Source organism: Prosopis cineraria, unplaced genomic scaffold (genome assembly GCF_029017545.1).
Source record: "Prosopis cineraria cultivar Desert tree isolate PC_DT_omini unplaced genomic scaffold, ASM2901754v1 PC10, whole genome shotgun sequence".
Taxonomy (NCBI): domain Eukaryota; kingdom Viridiplantae; phylum Streptophyta; class Magnoliopsida; order Fabales; family Fabaceae; genus Prosopis; species Prosopis cineraria.
This window is the reverse complement of record NW_026555341.1, coordinates 5836737-5855231: the sequence shown is the minus strand read 5'-3', so window position 1 is coordinate 5855231 and position 18495 is coordinate 5836737. Positions and strand designations below refer to the sequence as shown.

Sequence of the window (18495 nt, the reverse complement as noted above, 5' to 3'; positions counted from 1 at the left end):
TGAGTGTGGTTAGATGGTGAGTATAGGCTTTTGATACTTGTATGTGATATGAGACACCTGTGTTGTGTAAATTTGTAAAAAAGGAGTGAAAATAGTTTTGTGTGTCTAACTCTTTATAAAAAATGAATTTGAGTGTAAAACTTGTGTCATTAGATAAAGCTAGGAGAAAGCTCTATATAAACACTGAAATCATCTCAATTAGACGTTGAATAGAGTTTTAGAATATGTCAAAAATTTGCTCCTAATGCTATCATTGGTAACAAAATTTTACTATAAAAAATTGTGCAATGCGCTACGGTGCATGGCACAAAGGCTTGTGAGCCGCAATGCTTATGCAATGAGCTGTGATGTAATTGTCATTTTCTGTAGTTTTCATTAGTTTGAGTTTTTATGCAAATGCTTTGGTTTTCCCTTGTTTCCCATGCTCTCACATTGTTTTGAAACTCTAATTTGAAGATAATGAAAGTGCATGGGAGAGATTTTAATATTGAATTTCTTGGGATCCTATTGCAAATGTTTTAAAATTATTTTCTCCATTTGTAAATTGTGAAAGCTTGATAATCCTTATTGGATTTAGACCTTTGATCACCTTAGAGCTTATAATTATGGTGTTTAAGTAAGTATATCTTACAGTTTTATTGTAGCAAAGGGATTTTCAACCTCCTGTTTAATGGAAGGTGATGTTGCTACTAGCAACTGATAGGTATTGTGTTAAATATATATTATATATAATTGAAAATAGGTTTAAAATGCAAATCTACTTTTAAACTTTTTCATCAGGCATAACTAGTATTCTAGATTTTTAAAAAATGCCTTGTTTCCTTTGTACTTTCAAAAGTAGTGTAATGTCACACAAAATAGACAATTCCCTAACATTGACCATCAACATGAGTTTTTTTTACTATCCTTTGCTTTGTTAGTATGCCATATGGAAATGAGTCATTAATTGAATTTGTTTTTTTCGCCAAATAATAACCAAGACACAAAACCCCCCTTTAAGATTGTCTACCTTTGCTAATTTCTTTAAGGTCATGTTCTCCAATACTCTACCTTTGCCGCCACCACCCTCTTCTTTTTCTCATAGATCCAGAGAGCATGAACTTAATGATTCCAATCCAAGTCTTGCTCCAATCTAGAGTTTGAACTCTAACTTCATAATTATTATGCAACCAATTAACACCATTGAAGGAACTTTGAGAAAGTATGCATCTTTAACTAAAGTGGATTATGCAGAGGATAATGGGAAGTGGGTCTAGAGGGGTAAGGTAAAGTTGAAAGAGAACAGTGTTGTGCATAGATTGTAAATGAAGTTGTTAGGGCATGAGAATCTAAGATTGTGGGATTTCTGTTGTTATGATCTACTGTCCGTTTATGAAGCCACCAAGTAGCTCTGCTATGTTCTTCTAGCCTTCACAACCTTCCTTATTCGCCTGCTCACTCTAATCTCGAGTTCCTTCAATTGTATCATTCCAATCTTGAGATTCAAATCTTCATATCGGCAGCACAATTTGGAAGTTGATGACCAAGATTATCTCTTAGGGTAGGGATTTTCTTTTAACCTCTTATTTTGATTTCAATATTTTTATTACAAGGATAGGCTTGTGTACATAATCTTACAAGATGAAGATGATTATATAAAAATTAATTTTAATAATTATAATTTAAAAATTGATTTGCGTTGGGATTTTGATGATGATGATGATGGGTATGAGCCAAAATGGAGATGAAATTGTGAATCTAATGATCTAGACATTTTCTCGACAGGTATGAAGAGATTGTATTTGTAGATATGGAATTTTTGTTCTTGGTTTGATTTTTGTGTTCTTGACTTACTAATTTGTTTGGTATTACTTACTCTTTGCTCCTTGTTCTCTCTCACTTATGGTTGTAGGTTGGGTTGAGAGAAGGAGGAAGAAGAAAAGATGGGGAAGAATAATCATCAAACAAGCCTACTTTTTCATGTTCTTTTTTTAATTTTTAAACATGCCATAGGGCTACTAGCTCCACTTAGAGTTTAATGGAAGGGAAAAAAGTGGAATGAATGACACATGAACATACACATAAATTCAATGAAGTCAACTAATAGTCAAACGTTTGAATCTATTAGAATTGAGAAATATTGCACTATTTTTTAAAGTTGAGAGAGGACAATGAACCTTTTAAAATTTTAGTATAGCAATTACACCTCCTAAGAAAGTTTAGGGATGGATTTGCACATTAATCCTTGAAAATAACCACATTAAAACTATCCAAAAAATTCTACAAAAAAAACTATTCAAGAAAAATAAGTAATTAAATATATTGGCTCTTATATACAAGGATACTTATAAGGTTTATTAACTTTCTTTAACTCATATTGACATCATTTAACTTGCAACCAATCATTAATGACGTTTTCGACTCCCATCCACCTTAATCATGCAGAATTTTTGAATAATAATGGTTTTCGACTACCAAAAATGAGTAAAGCCATAAATGTTATGATTAAATAACTCAAGCAACTTATTGATTTTATTTAAGTTAATGAGTTCAGACTCATAACTTTTATAAATTCAAAATCATCTTTTATAATAAATTTTAACTTTCACATTCAAGAAAATGGAAGAGTAAAGAAGTAGAGGGCTTAGAAAACTCACCTTTAATATTTACAAGCTTTAAATTGCTTTTAATACTTCAAACTTGTAATGCCTTAGCAAAGCTCTTTGTTTCTTTTCTGTTTTTCGAGTATGATACAATTCTTATTTCTGCAGATTCTCATCCATGCATCGCAGCACGTGGTATAGAGAAGCCTGGATGAATCGCACACTGCAATATCTCGTGTATGCATTATGGTATATGGCATAGAGTCATTTCTTTTTATTTTCTCCTATTTTATGGTCCAAGTGGCCCAATTTCGTTCCAAACTCAATCTTAATGCTAAAATCAACCCTAAACCATCCATTAGCTCTCTATAATCACACACTGCATTAATTTACTTAATTAACCTCATTTAACTCAGTTAATTAATATCTAATTTTCTAAGATGCTATAGTATATCAATTTTATCAGTAGATAATAGTTGCAATTGAAAAAGATGTGACTTATATTTTATCTTTTGGATAAAAAATATAGTATATCAATTTTATTAGTAGATAATTCATAAATAATTTTGTGAATATTCTTTAAACCATGAAGTTTTCTCTTGTTTTGATTGGTCGTAAATTTAATACGTTTTTAGCTATAAATCATTCAATCGTTTTCTTTTGAATGGTACAAAATACAACATTTTAACGAATATTTAACAACCTTTTTATATAAATTAATAGCATTTTTTTAAATTCAAAAAGAATAATTTTTTTCTTACTGGTCGGTGAAAAAAAGAACCTGATTAATTCCAGTGGGACCCAAGTCAACTTCATTGTGAAATAGATAAACAGATCAAAATTTTTTTAAAGAAAAAGATAAATAGGTCAAGGACCACATGTGCACGAATAAATTGCCTATGTGCCAGTAATTTCTATTCCCGGGATATATTAAGGCTGCAATATATTGAATATTGGTAGATTAATGAATTGTTGCCCTGCCTTCCTCACGCTTTGGTCGCACCCATAATGCTTATATCCACTATTCTTGTTCTCAGCCTTTCTCATCAAACGTCACCACATTTTCAACATGGTGGATTTTTTTCCCCTTCCGTAGCCTTTCATAGGATATGCAAAATATATTTATAGGAAAAACATGATAAGATATGTTTACAATTTTACAAGTCAGGAGTTGCATTATTGAGCCTCTGATTCATGTAAGAAAAGGATAATCTAAACATTTCATGCTAAGTCTATTGTGTTTGCCGAAGCAAATTGGCAACTTTTCTTTGCATTCAGCTTATATATATATATATATATATTAGAAGAAATCAATGTGGACATCTCTAGGCTATTGGCATCAACACAATATCATATAAAATATATAATCCATCATAAATTATATTGTTAAAAAACATGAAAAGTTAATACCTAACATTCTTCAATTTTCACGTAATAATGTCCATAGCTCAGCTAATCAAGTTCCGACTTCCTGCACCGTAAATCATAATCGAATGTTGCTAAGAACTCACGCAATGGGGATAGTGGTTATAATACACAAACGCCCACATAAACGCACATATATAACGGCCCACATCAAATCTCAATCCCCACCACAATTAATTAAGGGGAATTTTTTTAATATATTCCCTTCCATTTTTATATATAAAATATTTTTAATTAAATTTCACATATCAATAAAAATTTATTATTTAATTAAAATCATGTTATTAAATTACAATAATCTTTTAACTTTTTTATTAATGTCAATTAATATTATGATGGTAGCGTGTAAATTATCCAATTAATATCTCTTTTATTTTTTTAAAATAAGGATAAACTTATTTAATTATTTTAAAATATTATAATACTTTTTATATTTAAGGATAAAGTAAGTTTTTAAAAAATTATTCCATATATAAAGACGTGGGAGTAATTATATATGGTGTTCGGTTAACAAAATAGAAGGCAAGTTGTCCAGGCTGAAATTGTATTTCGTTTGATATGGACAGAAAAATACATTGAGAAGGTCAATCATTTTATTTTATATTGGTAAGTAAAAAATATCTACCTTAGGAAATTTTAATTTAAAAATTATGACGTAAATTCTTATACTATAATTTTTTTGCAATGAAAATATTTTTGAAATTTTTTTAAAATAATGATAAAACTTAACATATTTATTGTAAATTATGCTGGCTCTTATATACTACATGAAATTTTAAAAATTGAACGCCCGATATTCATTGATCGTGAATAGGAGATCGATGTTTGTGTAAAATATAAAGGCGTAACAGATTTAATTATTTATATTAGTGATGAACAACGTAATTTGTTGTATGATGAATTTCATGGAATGTATAAACTACATTGGTTATCATAAATCTTACATTTTCCTAGGGAAGTATGGCGGATTTCATTTTTCACCGTGCAAAGTGCAAACTAACCATTATACTGGCAGGAGGAAAAAAGTCGTACACTGTTTATATTTCGCATCATATGATATGGGATATATTATTAATATTAAGTACAATCCTTTTTCAGGGATTGAACATTTGGAATGAGTTTTGATAACTTATTATGAACTACTTATACATCTTACGTTTCATATTTATGATACAAATAATTTTTTTAGACACAAATATTGTCAGCAATGATTAATGTTGCTAAGATAGCGAGGCTCAAATGCAGATTCATATAACAATTTAATTTACTACATAAAAAAAGTAAGGCGAATGCCCAATTAATAAACAATTGATATGATAATTAAAAATATTAGTTTTTTATTACAAGCTCCTAGGTTAGAAGAATATGATGGTGATGCGGTGAATGGCATTTAACAAGTGCCTCGGTTCCCGACTGAATCGACGTCAGCTACGACACTCTGAATCGTGCAGTCTTCGCTCAAACTCGCCGTGTTATGCTCTTACACACTCGCCCGATATTTTGCCTATAAATTCATACCTTCGGTTTATCGCGAAATCCCTGTTTCTCGTAGTCACAGCTCCCACCAAATTGAAAAGTTGAAAAAGCAAAAAAGGAGACGTAGAAGCAGAAGCAAAGTGGGGGGAGAAGAAGAGGGAAAGGTGGAGGAACGAGAAGAAGAAGCTCTACTATGCTTCAAGGCACATTTATTTACCATTGTGCCATTGCGTTTATTACCTGCACCTTCCCTTTTCATCCTCCTCTTCAGTCTTCCCTGCCCTACCCTCTATATATATATGATTAAATTAAATATTTTTTACACACACATCCATCCCTCTTGCAGTACAAGCCATACAAATTTAGTTATTGAAGCCTCTTCAATCAACCCCTTCTTCTTCTTCTTCTTCGGTTTTTAGTTCTTTATTCTCTGCTACTCAATTCAAGCCGCTTACGGTAGTTTTAAGCTCAATGCATCCTCCTTTTCTTCTCTCTCATTTTATCAATTCAATCCTTCGATCTCTTGCTCTCTTTTAAGCTTCGTAACTCCGCTCAAGTCCTATTTACCTCGCATTGAAGCCGCTTGTTTTTCTGGCCGCCGTTCATTTTTCATCTCACCGCATTTTGAATGCAGCTGGTGTTTCGATTGAGTATTAATATTTGGCATCTCTTTTCTATAGAAGGAAAAAGAAATTTTAACACGTCAAAATGCGAGTGAAAGAAATGCATCCTTTGTGCTGTATTTCCCTCGAAAGTCCCGGCGTCGGGAACCAATCACCGGATGCGCCCCTTTCGAGAACCAGAAGTTTACCGGCGAGTTTCAAGGCTGCTGGATCTGATGGCAATGCCAGTGGACGGGCTCATGGATCGGTCACCACGGTGGCCGGCATACTTTACAAGTGGACTAATTATGGTAAAGGATGGAGATCCCGATGGTTTCTGTTGAGGAATGGCGTGCTTTCTTACTCCAAGATCCGATGGCCGGAGAACCTCAATCTCCTAACGCCCGGCGAAGACGTCAAGGTGATTGGCGAAATTTCCACTAATCGACTGGCAAGGATAGACAACAGCGGGAGTAACATGAGACGGAAGCACTGTAAAACAGCGTCTGGCGTAGTCCATCTCAAGGTAACGTAAGCATTGAATTATTTGATTGATTGCTTTATTTATTCTCTCTTTCGGAAATATAGGTCACGGTATTGATGGCGATCTGAGAAACACTGATAAACGCGGGGCGATTGGGTTCCGACCATCGGGTCACTCGGTCTTTCTTGGGTTTGCCATCTCAGCGCGGGTTCGCTATTCTGGTGCAAGTTTCCTGTGGCGGCAACATTTTGATTTCCAATAATTTTATTCACTTATTTACTACGAACACTAGACTAATAGCCAGGGTTGATGAAAATCCTCAATCAGAGTCCATTTCTGCCAGAAAAAGTTTGGGTACCCGAGCGTGCATGTATTTACCCGATGGATTTTTGTTTCTACCATCGTTTTCTCACGCTCTCACTGTTTCAATCTCCATCTCTCCCTCTCGAGTTTTGCGATTTTAATTTCAAAATTGAGCTTTTTAGTTAAATTTCACTGTTTTTAACTGGTTGTTAAAGGTAAGTGGGTCACATCAACAGGTGGTGAGGGTTCGGATAGCCTACGTTGTAGGCCTCGGCATTAATTTGCCGTCACATCATTCCTTCAACTGCATTGGTGGGATTTGAGGCTCAAAGTAGCTTCCTTCTTATTTTCCAATCAGAGAGTTTTTCCCGCCGGGACGGCATGGCCCTGCAAATCCAAACCAATCTACTTTTCTTTTGAGACACCCATTCGAAGGTCTCAAAATACCTTTCTCGGTTGGTTTCAGTGTTTTTCTTCCATCAATCCAGCGCCGCGATATTATTCACAATCATATGACGTGCGTTTCGATGGCTGGTCCTCCATGTTGTACTGTGGCTCTGCGCATTTCAATATGCCGAAACCGAAGGCGTTACGGTGGCGATCAGATTGTTACAAATTTATCTGGCGCCCGTTTTTGCCGTAACTGCGTAGAGACCTAGTAACATTGCCATGATTGGAGATTTGCTTTTTGGAAAGCATGAGAGAAGCGGGGATCTGCGACTTCGGTGCGATCCCCATTAGCGTGATTTAGACTTCAGCGGGTATTGTTTGGGACTCTTAACTAGCGGTGTTGAAGTTGAGAAGAACAGTGTGGGGAAAAAAGTAAATAAATATTTGCTTCAGGTTGAGGACATTTTGACTCTTTTATTGACCACAATATGAGTCGAGGGTACTATCGCTCAGCTATACAGATATTCTAATCCAGTCTAATTTAATTCTAAACTACTAATTTATTTTTATCTAATTCTAAGTTTATCTCTAGATTGGGTCCATGTTTTGTGCAGGAACGAAAATAAGGCATTTTTTTTTTAAAGCTTATAAGCAATGCGACTCCTTTATGATTTTTCTTTCTTTTGGTTTTTCTCTCCTTTTTTGTGATAAGTAATGAGGTCCATAAATTTTATATTATATATTTGACTTGGCGCTAGATAGAATTTGACACCTGTACTTTGCTATTTTGCTTCCAATTTGACAAGTTGTTGTGTTATGAACAGTGCATACTTTGGCGCAAAGTGTTGTTATATAGACCTATACAGATGCATATATCGATTTTATGATTTAGTAGAGGGAAGATCAACGTTTGCTGCCATTGTTAGATATATACAAACGCTTGCTGGTAGGGATGACTCATCATCTAAATGTAGTGGGGTTCAGCTCTTAAAATATTGGTTCGTAAGTCCACAGCCTAACGGACCTTTGTGTCTCGTGGTCACTGTTATTTCTTACCGGTTATTAGGGCCTTCTATCATCTGAAAAGTGTTTTTCCCCCTTAACCCGAAAAATTTAAAAACAATAAGAAGATTCCCTGGGAATCGATGCATATTCTGCCCATTTTCTGATTGAAAAGTTCTATGCAGCAAGTCCCTTCTCCCCGCTTTTCTTTGAATTTTTTTCGCTGCGTATTGATATTAATGAACATTTTTGCGTGGATCCTGAGCAGATCTCGTCATTTAGAGAGAGCAAGTCAGATGATCGCCGCTTCTATATATTTACAGCAACGAAGACTCTCCATCTGAGAACTGATTCGAGGAGAGATAGGGTGGCATGGGTACAGGCTTTAGTCTCAACTCGTAGCCTCTATCCACTTGGACCGCTCAATGATAACCTCTCTCTTGTACCCAACGATATATCTATATCAACCGAGAGGCTTAGAAAACGCTTGCTTGAAGAGGGAACCACTCAGAACCTTGTGAGGGAGTGCGAACAAATCATGCTCTCAGAGTTCTCAGAAATTCAAGGCCAGCTTAAAATTCTTTGTGAAGAACGGTCCAATTTGCTCGATACCATAAGGCAGTTGGAGGTAAGTCAATAGCCTTCTCTACCAGCAGAACCTTGGTCTTTGGTTGATTTGAAAACTAATTCCACTTGGTCAACTTAATTTCCCCCTTGAAGAACTCCTCAATTGTTTCATATGAGGACTAGTGTTTGTTTGAATTATGAATTATAAGCAACATCATTATGACCTCAAGTGATTAGTGTTCTAACGTGCATTTTCTTATTGTGGGTGTCACCATGGATGGACCAGCAGTGAGTCAGCTTGACAAGACCTTCTTTGAATATTCTGGCATAGGATACTTCAGTTTCGTTTAACGGTTTAAGGCATCTGTCTTGTGTCATTCCTTTTTCTTGTTGACGAAATTTTTTTCTTAGCTTTCTTCTTTCTTCCAGTTATTTTGCTGGAAATTCAATTAATACTAGCATGACCAACAAAAACGTTGTGTATTTTTCTTTGCTCCAACTTTCACTGTTTCTTCTTTCTTTCAGTTATTTTTCTGGCAATTGAATTATTCTTCACTATCAAATGATATTTCTTTTTTCTCCTGTCCGTAATTCTATTTTCCACATATTGATTTCAATCTTGCTGCACATTCTATTATATTGCCTCTGTCCTAAGTTATAGGATACTTTTAAAGGAGTTTCTCTATCCCAAAATATAAGACACTTTGAGTAGATTAAAATTTTATTAAATGCACCAATTCCAATAATATCCTTTCTCTCTCTCTATAATTAATTTTCACTCCTTCTTTTCTCAATATTTTAAATGATGGGTATTTTTTAGAGTTTATATTTTTGTTTTGGAAATATAAGATTATTAAGTGTATTTAATGAGGTTTATTGATATGTGAGATTTTGTCTAAAATGTCTTATAATTTAGGATGGAGGTAGTACTTTACAAAAGTATTGTGTGCAGCCAAAAACGTTGTGCACTTTTTAAATCTATACAACCAGTATGAATGTTTTCCCGGAGCGGAAGCTTTTTAATGTTAAGGTTTTCGATATGTAAATAATTACTTTAGATTTTTTATGGCTCCAGCTTCATATGGTGGGATAAGCTCGTATCTGATGTTTGTGAGAGGTGGTATTTCGGGAACCAGGTCGAGTAGCATATACTAGACACATGCTGTATATTATGATATGTTGTCTTTTTGTTATCATGCACTTTTTGATGCTTTGATGGTTTTTTTCTGCATTGTCTTCTAGGATTCAAGTTAACGGTGACGCTGGCTAATTTGCCATCTGTTTCTTCTTACCCTCCAACAAAGTTGTCATGATTCATAATACTTCTATAACCTTCTGTCATTATTCTTCATGCTTATTCTTCTTTCTTACTTGACATTTGATTATCATCATTTGTGTCCTGTTTTTCTTTGCTTGGTTACCAAATGTGCATCCGCTGGTTCATTGCTTTGTGACTTGCAAAACTGAATACTCTTATTGATCATAAGCAGGCAGCTAATATTGAAACTGACGCCACTGGAATCCATGATGGTGAATATCAATTAACAAAGCATGAAATTTCCAGTATAGGACGTGGAAAATATAGCGGTACTAGTACCACCTTTGTATTTGCTACTACTGCTTCCCTTTACAGATGCTGTACCTTTCACTTTTCTTATCTGACGTATTAGCATGTGGTTGCATAGGGATTATTTGTCTTGTTTGAAAGCCATCGTAGGGAGCTATACTCCTGTCTTACTTGAATAATATTGCTGTCATGGATTGTTTGTGCCAACTCTCTTAAACTCTGTCCACCTGATGAACTGAGTTCCACTGCCTATGTTTTGGTTTAATTAACAATCCCCACTCACATGCCTTTTTGGACAAACCCAGGGATTCTCCCGGTATGTTATAATAATATGTAATGTAATTCCTTTTTGGACTTGAGGTGCTGATTTGTTCATCTTTTCAGTTATGAAGACAATTCTGAGGTTAATGTCATGTTATTGATCTCTTCTCCTTCGATATTGTATTGTTTATGTTCACTATTTCCATCTATAAATTTGAATATGATAAATATGGAAGTGCCTTGGCGGTTGTTTGTTTAAATTAAATCTTTTTCAATACTAAACACGATCTCATTCTGTCAGTATATACTATAATTTTTCAAATATTTTTTTATTGTCAGAGTGCAGTACAACTGAATCATCCGATGATATTGAGAGACAGGATATGGAGGAAGTGTCAGATGAAGATGAGATCTCATTTTATGATACTACAGAGTACTTTACAGAACCCAGTGATAGTAGGGGGTCAAAGAGAGATCTAGCTGAGGGGAACAAACCCGGGGATTCTCTCTTGAAATGTATTGATGTGGAGAAAACTCAGCCAGAGATAGCAGCATATAATTCTAGGAATCCTCAGATAAAAAGACGAAAGAAGCTTCCAGATCCTGTAGAGAAAGAGAAAGGTGTTAGCCTTTGGTCAATAATCAAGGACAACGTGGGCAAGGATCTCACTCGAGTTTGTCTTCCTGTATACTTTAATGAGCCTATATCATCTCTACAGAAATGTTGTGAGGACTTGGAGTACTCTTATCTTTTGGATCAAGCTTATGAGCATGGAAAATCAGTAAGATACCCATCCTTTTCTAGATTGTGCCATTAATTTGTCTTGGAAGTGTAAAAAGCCAAAACATAGCAACTTAAAGCTTGTCTTTGGTTTATGATTTTACCTGCTAATCTGGTGAATGATATTTTTATTTGTTGGTGTAGTTTCTAATTGTTTCTCTTGTTGAGAATGAAATATATTCATTAAATTCAATTTGCAAATTTTTTTTTTTTGCCATTGAGGTGGTGTCGATAAATTTTATAGACAATGTTAATGGCTGCTCTGTGCTGTTGATTAAATTATCCTTTTGACGTATCAGTTGCACGATTTCAGCTTACTATTAAATGAATTTCACTTTTTTGTGCATTAAAGGAGGCAAGGGAGAGGAAAATTATACTTTTTACCTAGCAATAATTCAATTCTGGTACATAAAAATTTAAATAAACTATGTCTTAATATGATAGAATAGACTGTCACTTTTGCCCCAGGCACTTACTGAAATATTTAGGAGAATTATAACTAGGTCCCACACAAAAAATTAATTACTGCAAGATTTATTGATAATTGAACTAAATTGTCTTGACAATTGATTGTGTTGTCAATACAGTTTAATTCAATTGTCAATGAACCTTGTAGTAATTAATTTTTTCGTGTGGGACTTTAATGTAATTCTCCCAAAATATTTATGCAAGTAATTTCTCTAAAATGATAATAATGTCTAGTTTATGATCTTTGACTATAGAATGGCTTTTTCCAAGCCCAACTGGTATGAGTTCATAGGTTTTTTGGGAGGCTGCTTTGTGCCAATCATTTGGCAATCTGAAGTCTTCCCCTTTTGCTTTGTTTACAAGCTTTTGTGGTTAAATTATGTAAAGATTTGGAGAGTGAAAACTGACATCATTATGATGTTACTGAATACGACACCTCTCCATTGTAATTCTTGCTTCAGGGAAACAGTCTCCTCCGGGCATTGAATGTTGCTGCATTTGCGGTTTCGGGATATGCATCATCTGAAGGTCGTCATTGTAAACCCTTTAATCCTTTGTTAGGGGAAACATATGAAGCTTATTATCCTGAGAAAGGAATTCGCTTCTTTTCTGAGAAGGTTAGTACGATGTAATTAAATGATTAACATATATGGTTGAGCGAGACACAGGTTATTATGCAGCTGTGGTATTGATGTTGTAGGGATCGTAAATGACCTTAGAGTATGAGTCATGCTTCGTATATCCAAAACTCAACCTTGGCCTCACAATGCAAGACGAAGAAGTTTTTTATAATTGCAAAAGAGGTCCAAGCAGTTAAAAATATAGAGGATTTCTTGAGAATTTAGGAAATGAAAGGACTGAGCTGCTGTCCCAAATTAGTAATGCTGTTATGCCAACTACGTGTGATTCATCTACATGAAAATTCAAGATCACTTTCGCATTATGTATATACGTGTCTTCCGACTATGGATATGCTCGTGCAACATCAGATTTTGATGTTTGTTTGTTCACGTTGATATATGTTGTGATAGGTTAGTCACCATCCAACTCTCATTGCCTGCCACTGTGAAGGTAGTGGATGGAAGTTTTGGGGTGACAGTAACATCCGTTCAAAGTTTTGGGGAAGGTCAATTCAGCTTGATCCAGTAGGAGTTTTGACCCTAGAGTTTGAAGATGGTGAAATATTTCAGTGGAGCAAGGTGTGCATTGCTGAACAACCGTGTTTCCACACCATGCAAGTGCATATTGTAATATATTATTTTTCTTTTGTTTGCTCTTATTAGGTCACTACAACAATTTATAATCTTATCCTTGGCAAAATATACTGTGACCATCATGGGAGCATGGACATACGCGGTAATCGCCAATACTCATGTATACTCAAATTCAAAGAACGGTCAATTCTTGACCGAAATCCCCATCAGGTAGGGGTTCTACTATTGATTAGCAATAGTTTATTCTTTATCTTTGCATGCTTGAACCAGAGTGCTCTATGCATTTAACTAATTTGGGACTGATCAGGTACTTGGATTCATTGAAGATGCTTCGGGGAAAAAAGCGGCTTCATTATTTGGCAAATGGGATGACAGCATGTCTTACAGTATTGGTGATGTGAATGTGATGCCGAAAGATTCCAGTTCATCAGATGCATCTTTGTTGTGGAAAAGGACTAAGCCTCCCACCAACCTGACGCGGTACAATATGACATCTTTTGCCATCACATTGAATGAGCTTACGCCAGGACTGAAGGTAGTGAGGATGCATTGAATCATTATTTTATGTGCATTTCCTTTTTCTTATTATGCATCTCTAATTGTTTTTTATAGCTTTGTCTGATCCCGGGTATTTGATCACGGGTTAAAGGAGAAACTCCCACCCACGGATTCTAGGCTCAGACCGGATCAGCGGTATCTAGAAAATGGGGAATACGAAAAGGCTAATTCAGAGAAACTAAGGTTGGAAAGGAGGCAAAGAATGGTATGTCTGGCAGCTCTTGTCCATGTCGTGTGCAAGTATGACTGCATTGTTTCGACCAAGAGCCATTTTGGCCTTTCGTACCTCTTCCCTTTCGATATCCCAAAAAAAAGTGAAAGATGGTTTGGTGCCTGTTGCTTGTGTGCGGCTATATTTTCTCTGCATTCCTTGTAGCCTTTTTTTTTTTTTTTTTTTCGGTGACCAACAGCCTTCCTTGTAGCTTTATATTATGCTTTTCAATGTTCCAATTTTTCTTTTTCTTTTTTTAGTCAAGTTCGTTTTATTTGAATTTTAAATTGAATGCACATAAAGTCGACAGTGTGGCCGACAATATAAATGGGTTATTATGCTGCTGCTACTGTTACGATTATTACAGTTCTTTTCTTTTCTTTTCTTTTTTTTTGGCTGAGATGTGTATGTTATGGTATTTAACACCTGCTGGACGTTTACGAGCTTTTTTTTCCCCCGCCCGTTTCATGGCTAATAGCTAATCGCATTGTTTCTTTTGTGCAGTCTAGGAAAATGCAAGAGAATGGCTGGAAGCCAAGATGGTTCCGAAGAGAAGGAGAAAATGGAACATTTCGCTATGTAGGCGGGTATTGGGAAGCCAGAGAGCGAGGAATATGGGATGGGTGCCCAAACATATTTGATGAAGTTAATGAAGACTTCGTAAATCCTTTAAATGCATCTTGATTTTAATTCAGGTAATGTTTACTACATTTTTAACCATGTTTAGCTCTGCTCTCTAGCAACTCGCGCACGCGCACTTAGTGTCTGAGATCAGAGTTGGCTACCTGGGATAATGACATATCAATACTACTGCAGAGTTGAGATAGCGATAAGATATGGAAATTAGGCAGCAGAGCTTTATCTTGAAAGTTGTAGCATGTATGGTTATTTTGGGAGTTGTGAAAACGTGAACGTAGGTCCACTTTCAGTTCTGATTACCTGATTGGAGTGAATGGCTTCGTAGATTTTCCATTCCAACGACATAAAGTGATGGAGAAAAGAAAACGTTCGGGCATCATTTCCTAGATTTGCCTTGTGAATTCGAAGAAAACTTCAATCGACCAATCGCCTAGGGAAGGTAGTAGTGGTAGACGTGTCATTTTCATTTCTTGTCCTGATATAGACTAGGCTTTTCAGAGTCTGTGATGGAGTCGAAATCCCTATTGATTTGGCCCAAAAAGAAGCAAGGGGGAAAAAATCCCAAATTGAGGCTGCAGGCTGGTATTTGATTTTGATGAGCATGTGAGTAAATTATTCAGCTAGATCAGGGTGCAATCTGTGTAAGATTGTCACAATAGGGTTTTACTTTTCTATATATATGTAATTACTGGTATCAGCTTCAAAAGGGATGTAGATTTGTTACATTATTGTTAATATTTTTATGAAATAAATGGAAAACGCTAATTATCCTTGGAACTATGACATTACGAGCTTCTTTGAATTTTGAACAAGGGAGCTTCTGCCTAGATTTTAGCACCTGGAGATGAGAGGTGCCAAATGAAAAAGGAGTCAACCTGTTTTCGCTTCTTCGTTTCAACGTTGAAAGCTTTGATGCCAAATTAGGCGATATTTGTTAATTTCTAGTTGACATTTTCACTTCTCTGCTGCTATATATTTCAAACAGGCACTGGGATTTCAAATGTCTAAGGTCCTGTTTGGTTCATTGGAAATGGAGAGCATGAAAATGAAATTGAAGATGGAAATTAAATTTTAGGTTATTTGGTATGCCATATCTTATTTCCATGTGGAATTCAATTCAATCAAAAATAACAAATGAATTCCATCTGCTGACCCATGGAATTGTGTAAAATTCCATGGAAGCTAAATTTCTATCATTTTTGCCTTTCTTATTTTTGGACTCCTTGTCTCCCCTGGTCATCGGACTGACAAAACAGCACTTCCTCCTTATCTCTCATCATCACCAAGCACTGAATTGAAGAATAGGGAAGATGGCAGCAATGATTATTTGTTGTGTGTCTACTGCGCGTGGCAAAGATGGTGGCAGCAGACTCTTCCTCATCATCACTGGACTCTTCCTCTTCGTTTCACTTTTCTTCGTCTTTGACTTCAACTCCGTCTAGATCCCCAATAGCAACGGCGACCAAATCTCACCTCTTCACTTCATTCTTCATCATCTTTGACTTCTCCCTCTCTTTTTCGCTTCATTCTCATTCTTCTTCGTTTTTGACTTCATCCAAATCTTCGACAAAAGCGGCAACCAAATCGCCAACTACCTCTTCGATTCATCATCTGTGTTGTTGATGGATGGTGGTGCCGCTGCAATTGAGTGTCTCTGATGGGGGTAGATGGTAGTTTACCAGTTTTGTTAATTTAGGGTTTTTTTTTTTTTTCCTTGAGCAAATTTTGGTCTTTAAGCATTATGCATATATATTTTAAATAACAAATATATTAGAATTTTATAAACATACCAAACATATTTTTAAACTCCATATCCATTTTCACCTCCATATCTATTTTCACTTTCATATTCATTTTTATTTTTATCAAAATCATTTCTATTATATTAAACGAGGCATAAGGTTTTTAATGGAAACTCTTGTTTGGAGTTCTCAATTTCAAAAAATGAAAGGCAAAAATAGAGTTGGACTTGCAACAGTCCTTTGGTGGAGTGAGAGGAACTTATATAAATTCAAAATTAAAATTTTGTAAATAAAAATTTGGTTAAGATAGTTAGTGTTAACTAGACTTGATTATATTTATTAAAAAAAATTAGACTTGATAATACTCAAAATTTAGTCTTGTCATATATCAAATAATTATTTATATAAAAAGAATTTGAATTTAGATCTCCAATCACGCTTATTGAAGACATGGCCATATTGAAGAATCATGTTTATATCTTTCAACTATGTTTTCTCTTCTCTGTATTTCACTGACAACTATTTTAGTTTATATCTTAATATACTCAGTTGCCAAAAAATCTTGTGATATTTAATTGTAGTATTATGAGACTTTGATGTAATTTTTCCAAAAATATTAAGCAGCACTAGTGAGGTACAAATCCTAATACCTAAAGGTTTATTCAAAGTTCGAAACATATATGAACATCATGCAATAGCAAAAAAGAACTGCGCATTGCAGCAACAGTTGGTAAAAAAAAAAAAAAGTACGAGTATTTTTTTTTTTGGGGCCAAAAATAGTACGAGTATGGACTACAAACAAGTCATAAACTTGCAAGCCAAATTTTGCAGCCACTCTTATGACTATAATTTAGTGCAAGGCTTTCTAGTACACATTCCATCTCTTATAACCTGTCTGTTAGGACCACAGATCAGGGTCATTGCCACCCACCTCTCATGACCTACATTAGTAGTCATATTTTAGTGAATGCTTTATAATCATGTATTTCTTTGTTTTTATTTTTGCTAAAGCACAAATATGCCACGGACATTCTCAAAAAGACACAATTAACATCCTAACATTTTAAAAGGTATACGTTATCCTGACGTTTTTCAAAATCAAATAATTTTATCTTGAACTAACATAAATACTAAACTCTGTAAATCTTATCTTCCAGCCCCAAATATTCATGCCACATGTGTTGGATAACTTTTGAATTCTGCCATGTATTCCCCTTCTACTTCTTCAAATCAATTTGATCGAAAAAGCTTCTTCAGTTCTCCTGCTCCATGATTTCAAAAGTTACTGACAGCACAACCATCTATTTAAACTGCTTCTTCACACCTGCAAGCAAAAGCTTCTTCAGCCCTACTCCTCCACGATTTCATTGGAAAATAAATCCATTTGTCCAATACAAGAAACCGCATTAACGTCTCAAGATATATTGAACAAATCCAAAACAACAAAACCCCATGAGAAAGAAACGAATGTAACACCCCAATTGTTCAAAATGTGACTATGATGAGCTAAGGGTTATCTTTCTCATTTCTGGTGGTTACAGGGTAATTTTGGTGAAAACAGGAGCCTCTACTCATGTTTGGTAGCGGATGAAACTTCTTATGGTGTCTACCACATGCAGACGTTAGCCTCAAGTTGACTGGTTAAAATGCAAGGGTTTGATCGCGAGCAATTGAAATTTCTAAAAGTGTTCAACCATGAGGTGGTCAAACACGGAAACTTCAATTTTAAATTCCAAAAATCAAATCATTTTGGGAGGGTTTGGCATTTTGGAACAGAGAGCAACGTTGGGGGAGAAGGGATGGAGAATTTGGGCGATAATCCAAGGTTCTTTGGCCTCCCAAGTCTTGATTTGAGATATGTAGCTAAGATCTTCTCCTCTTCTCCTTTAACCGTTGGAAGCTTGATAGCAAGCGAGACTTTGTTGGATGAAAGTTTTGGGGTTAGATTTTTTGTAGATTGAAGAGGTTTTCCAACTCCTAGAGGTAATTTTTTGTTTTCCCCAACTCCATTTAAGATTTTAAATGATAGATTTCTTGTATATTCATAATTTAACTTTAATTATTAATTTATAGATAAACATAATACTTAAAAATTTATCAGTAACTTCCTTCATACAAAAGTTGTCAATAATTTATTCTTTGCTAGCTCGTGGCAATGCCCATAACTTATGGAGGGATATGGTAACGTTTGATCCCTCCTCATATACTTGTTTCTATTTAATG

General features: G+C 35.1%; 1 protein-coding gene across 5 annotated transcripts; it reads left to right on the top strand.

Moving 5' to 3' along the window:
• Nucleotides 1-5627: 5627 nt before the first annotated feature.
• LOC129322323 (oxysterol-binding protein-related protein 2A-like) lies at nt 5628-15307 on the top strand. Of its 5 annotated transcripts, none has more exons than XM_054968597.1 (11): nt 5635-6611; nt 8533-8892; nt 10322-10418; nt 10999-11441; nt 12370-12525; nt 12940-13107; nt 13192-13332; nt 13430-13657; nt 13772-13885; nt 14396-14586; nt 14856-15307. In XM_054968597.1, exons 1-10 carry the CDS (start codon nt 6192-6194, stop codon nt 14573-14575), a joined length of 2307 nt encoding a protein of 768 aa, XP_054824572.1. In that variant the 5' UTR covers nt 5635-6191; the 3' UTR covers nt 14576-14586; nt 14856-15307. The 5 variants fall into 5 exon arrangements, 4 of the variants coding, with proteins under 4 accessions (XP_054824572.1, XP_054824571.1, XP_054824573.1 ...); XM_054968596.1 differs by having other exon boundaries at nt 5636-6611; nt 14708-15307; XR_008596251.1 differs by lacking the exon at nt 14856-15307 and having other exon boundaries at nt 5628-6611; nt 13735-13885; nt 14396-14431.
• Nucleotides 15308-18495: the final 3188 nt, after the last annotated feature.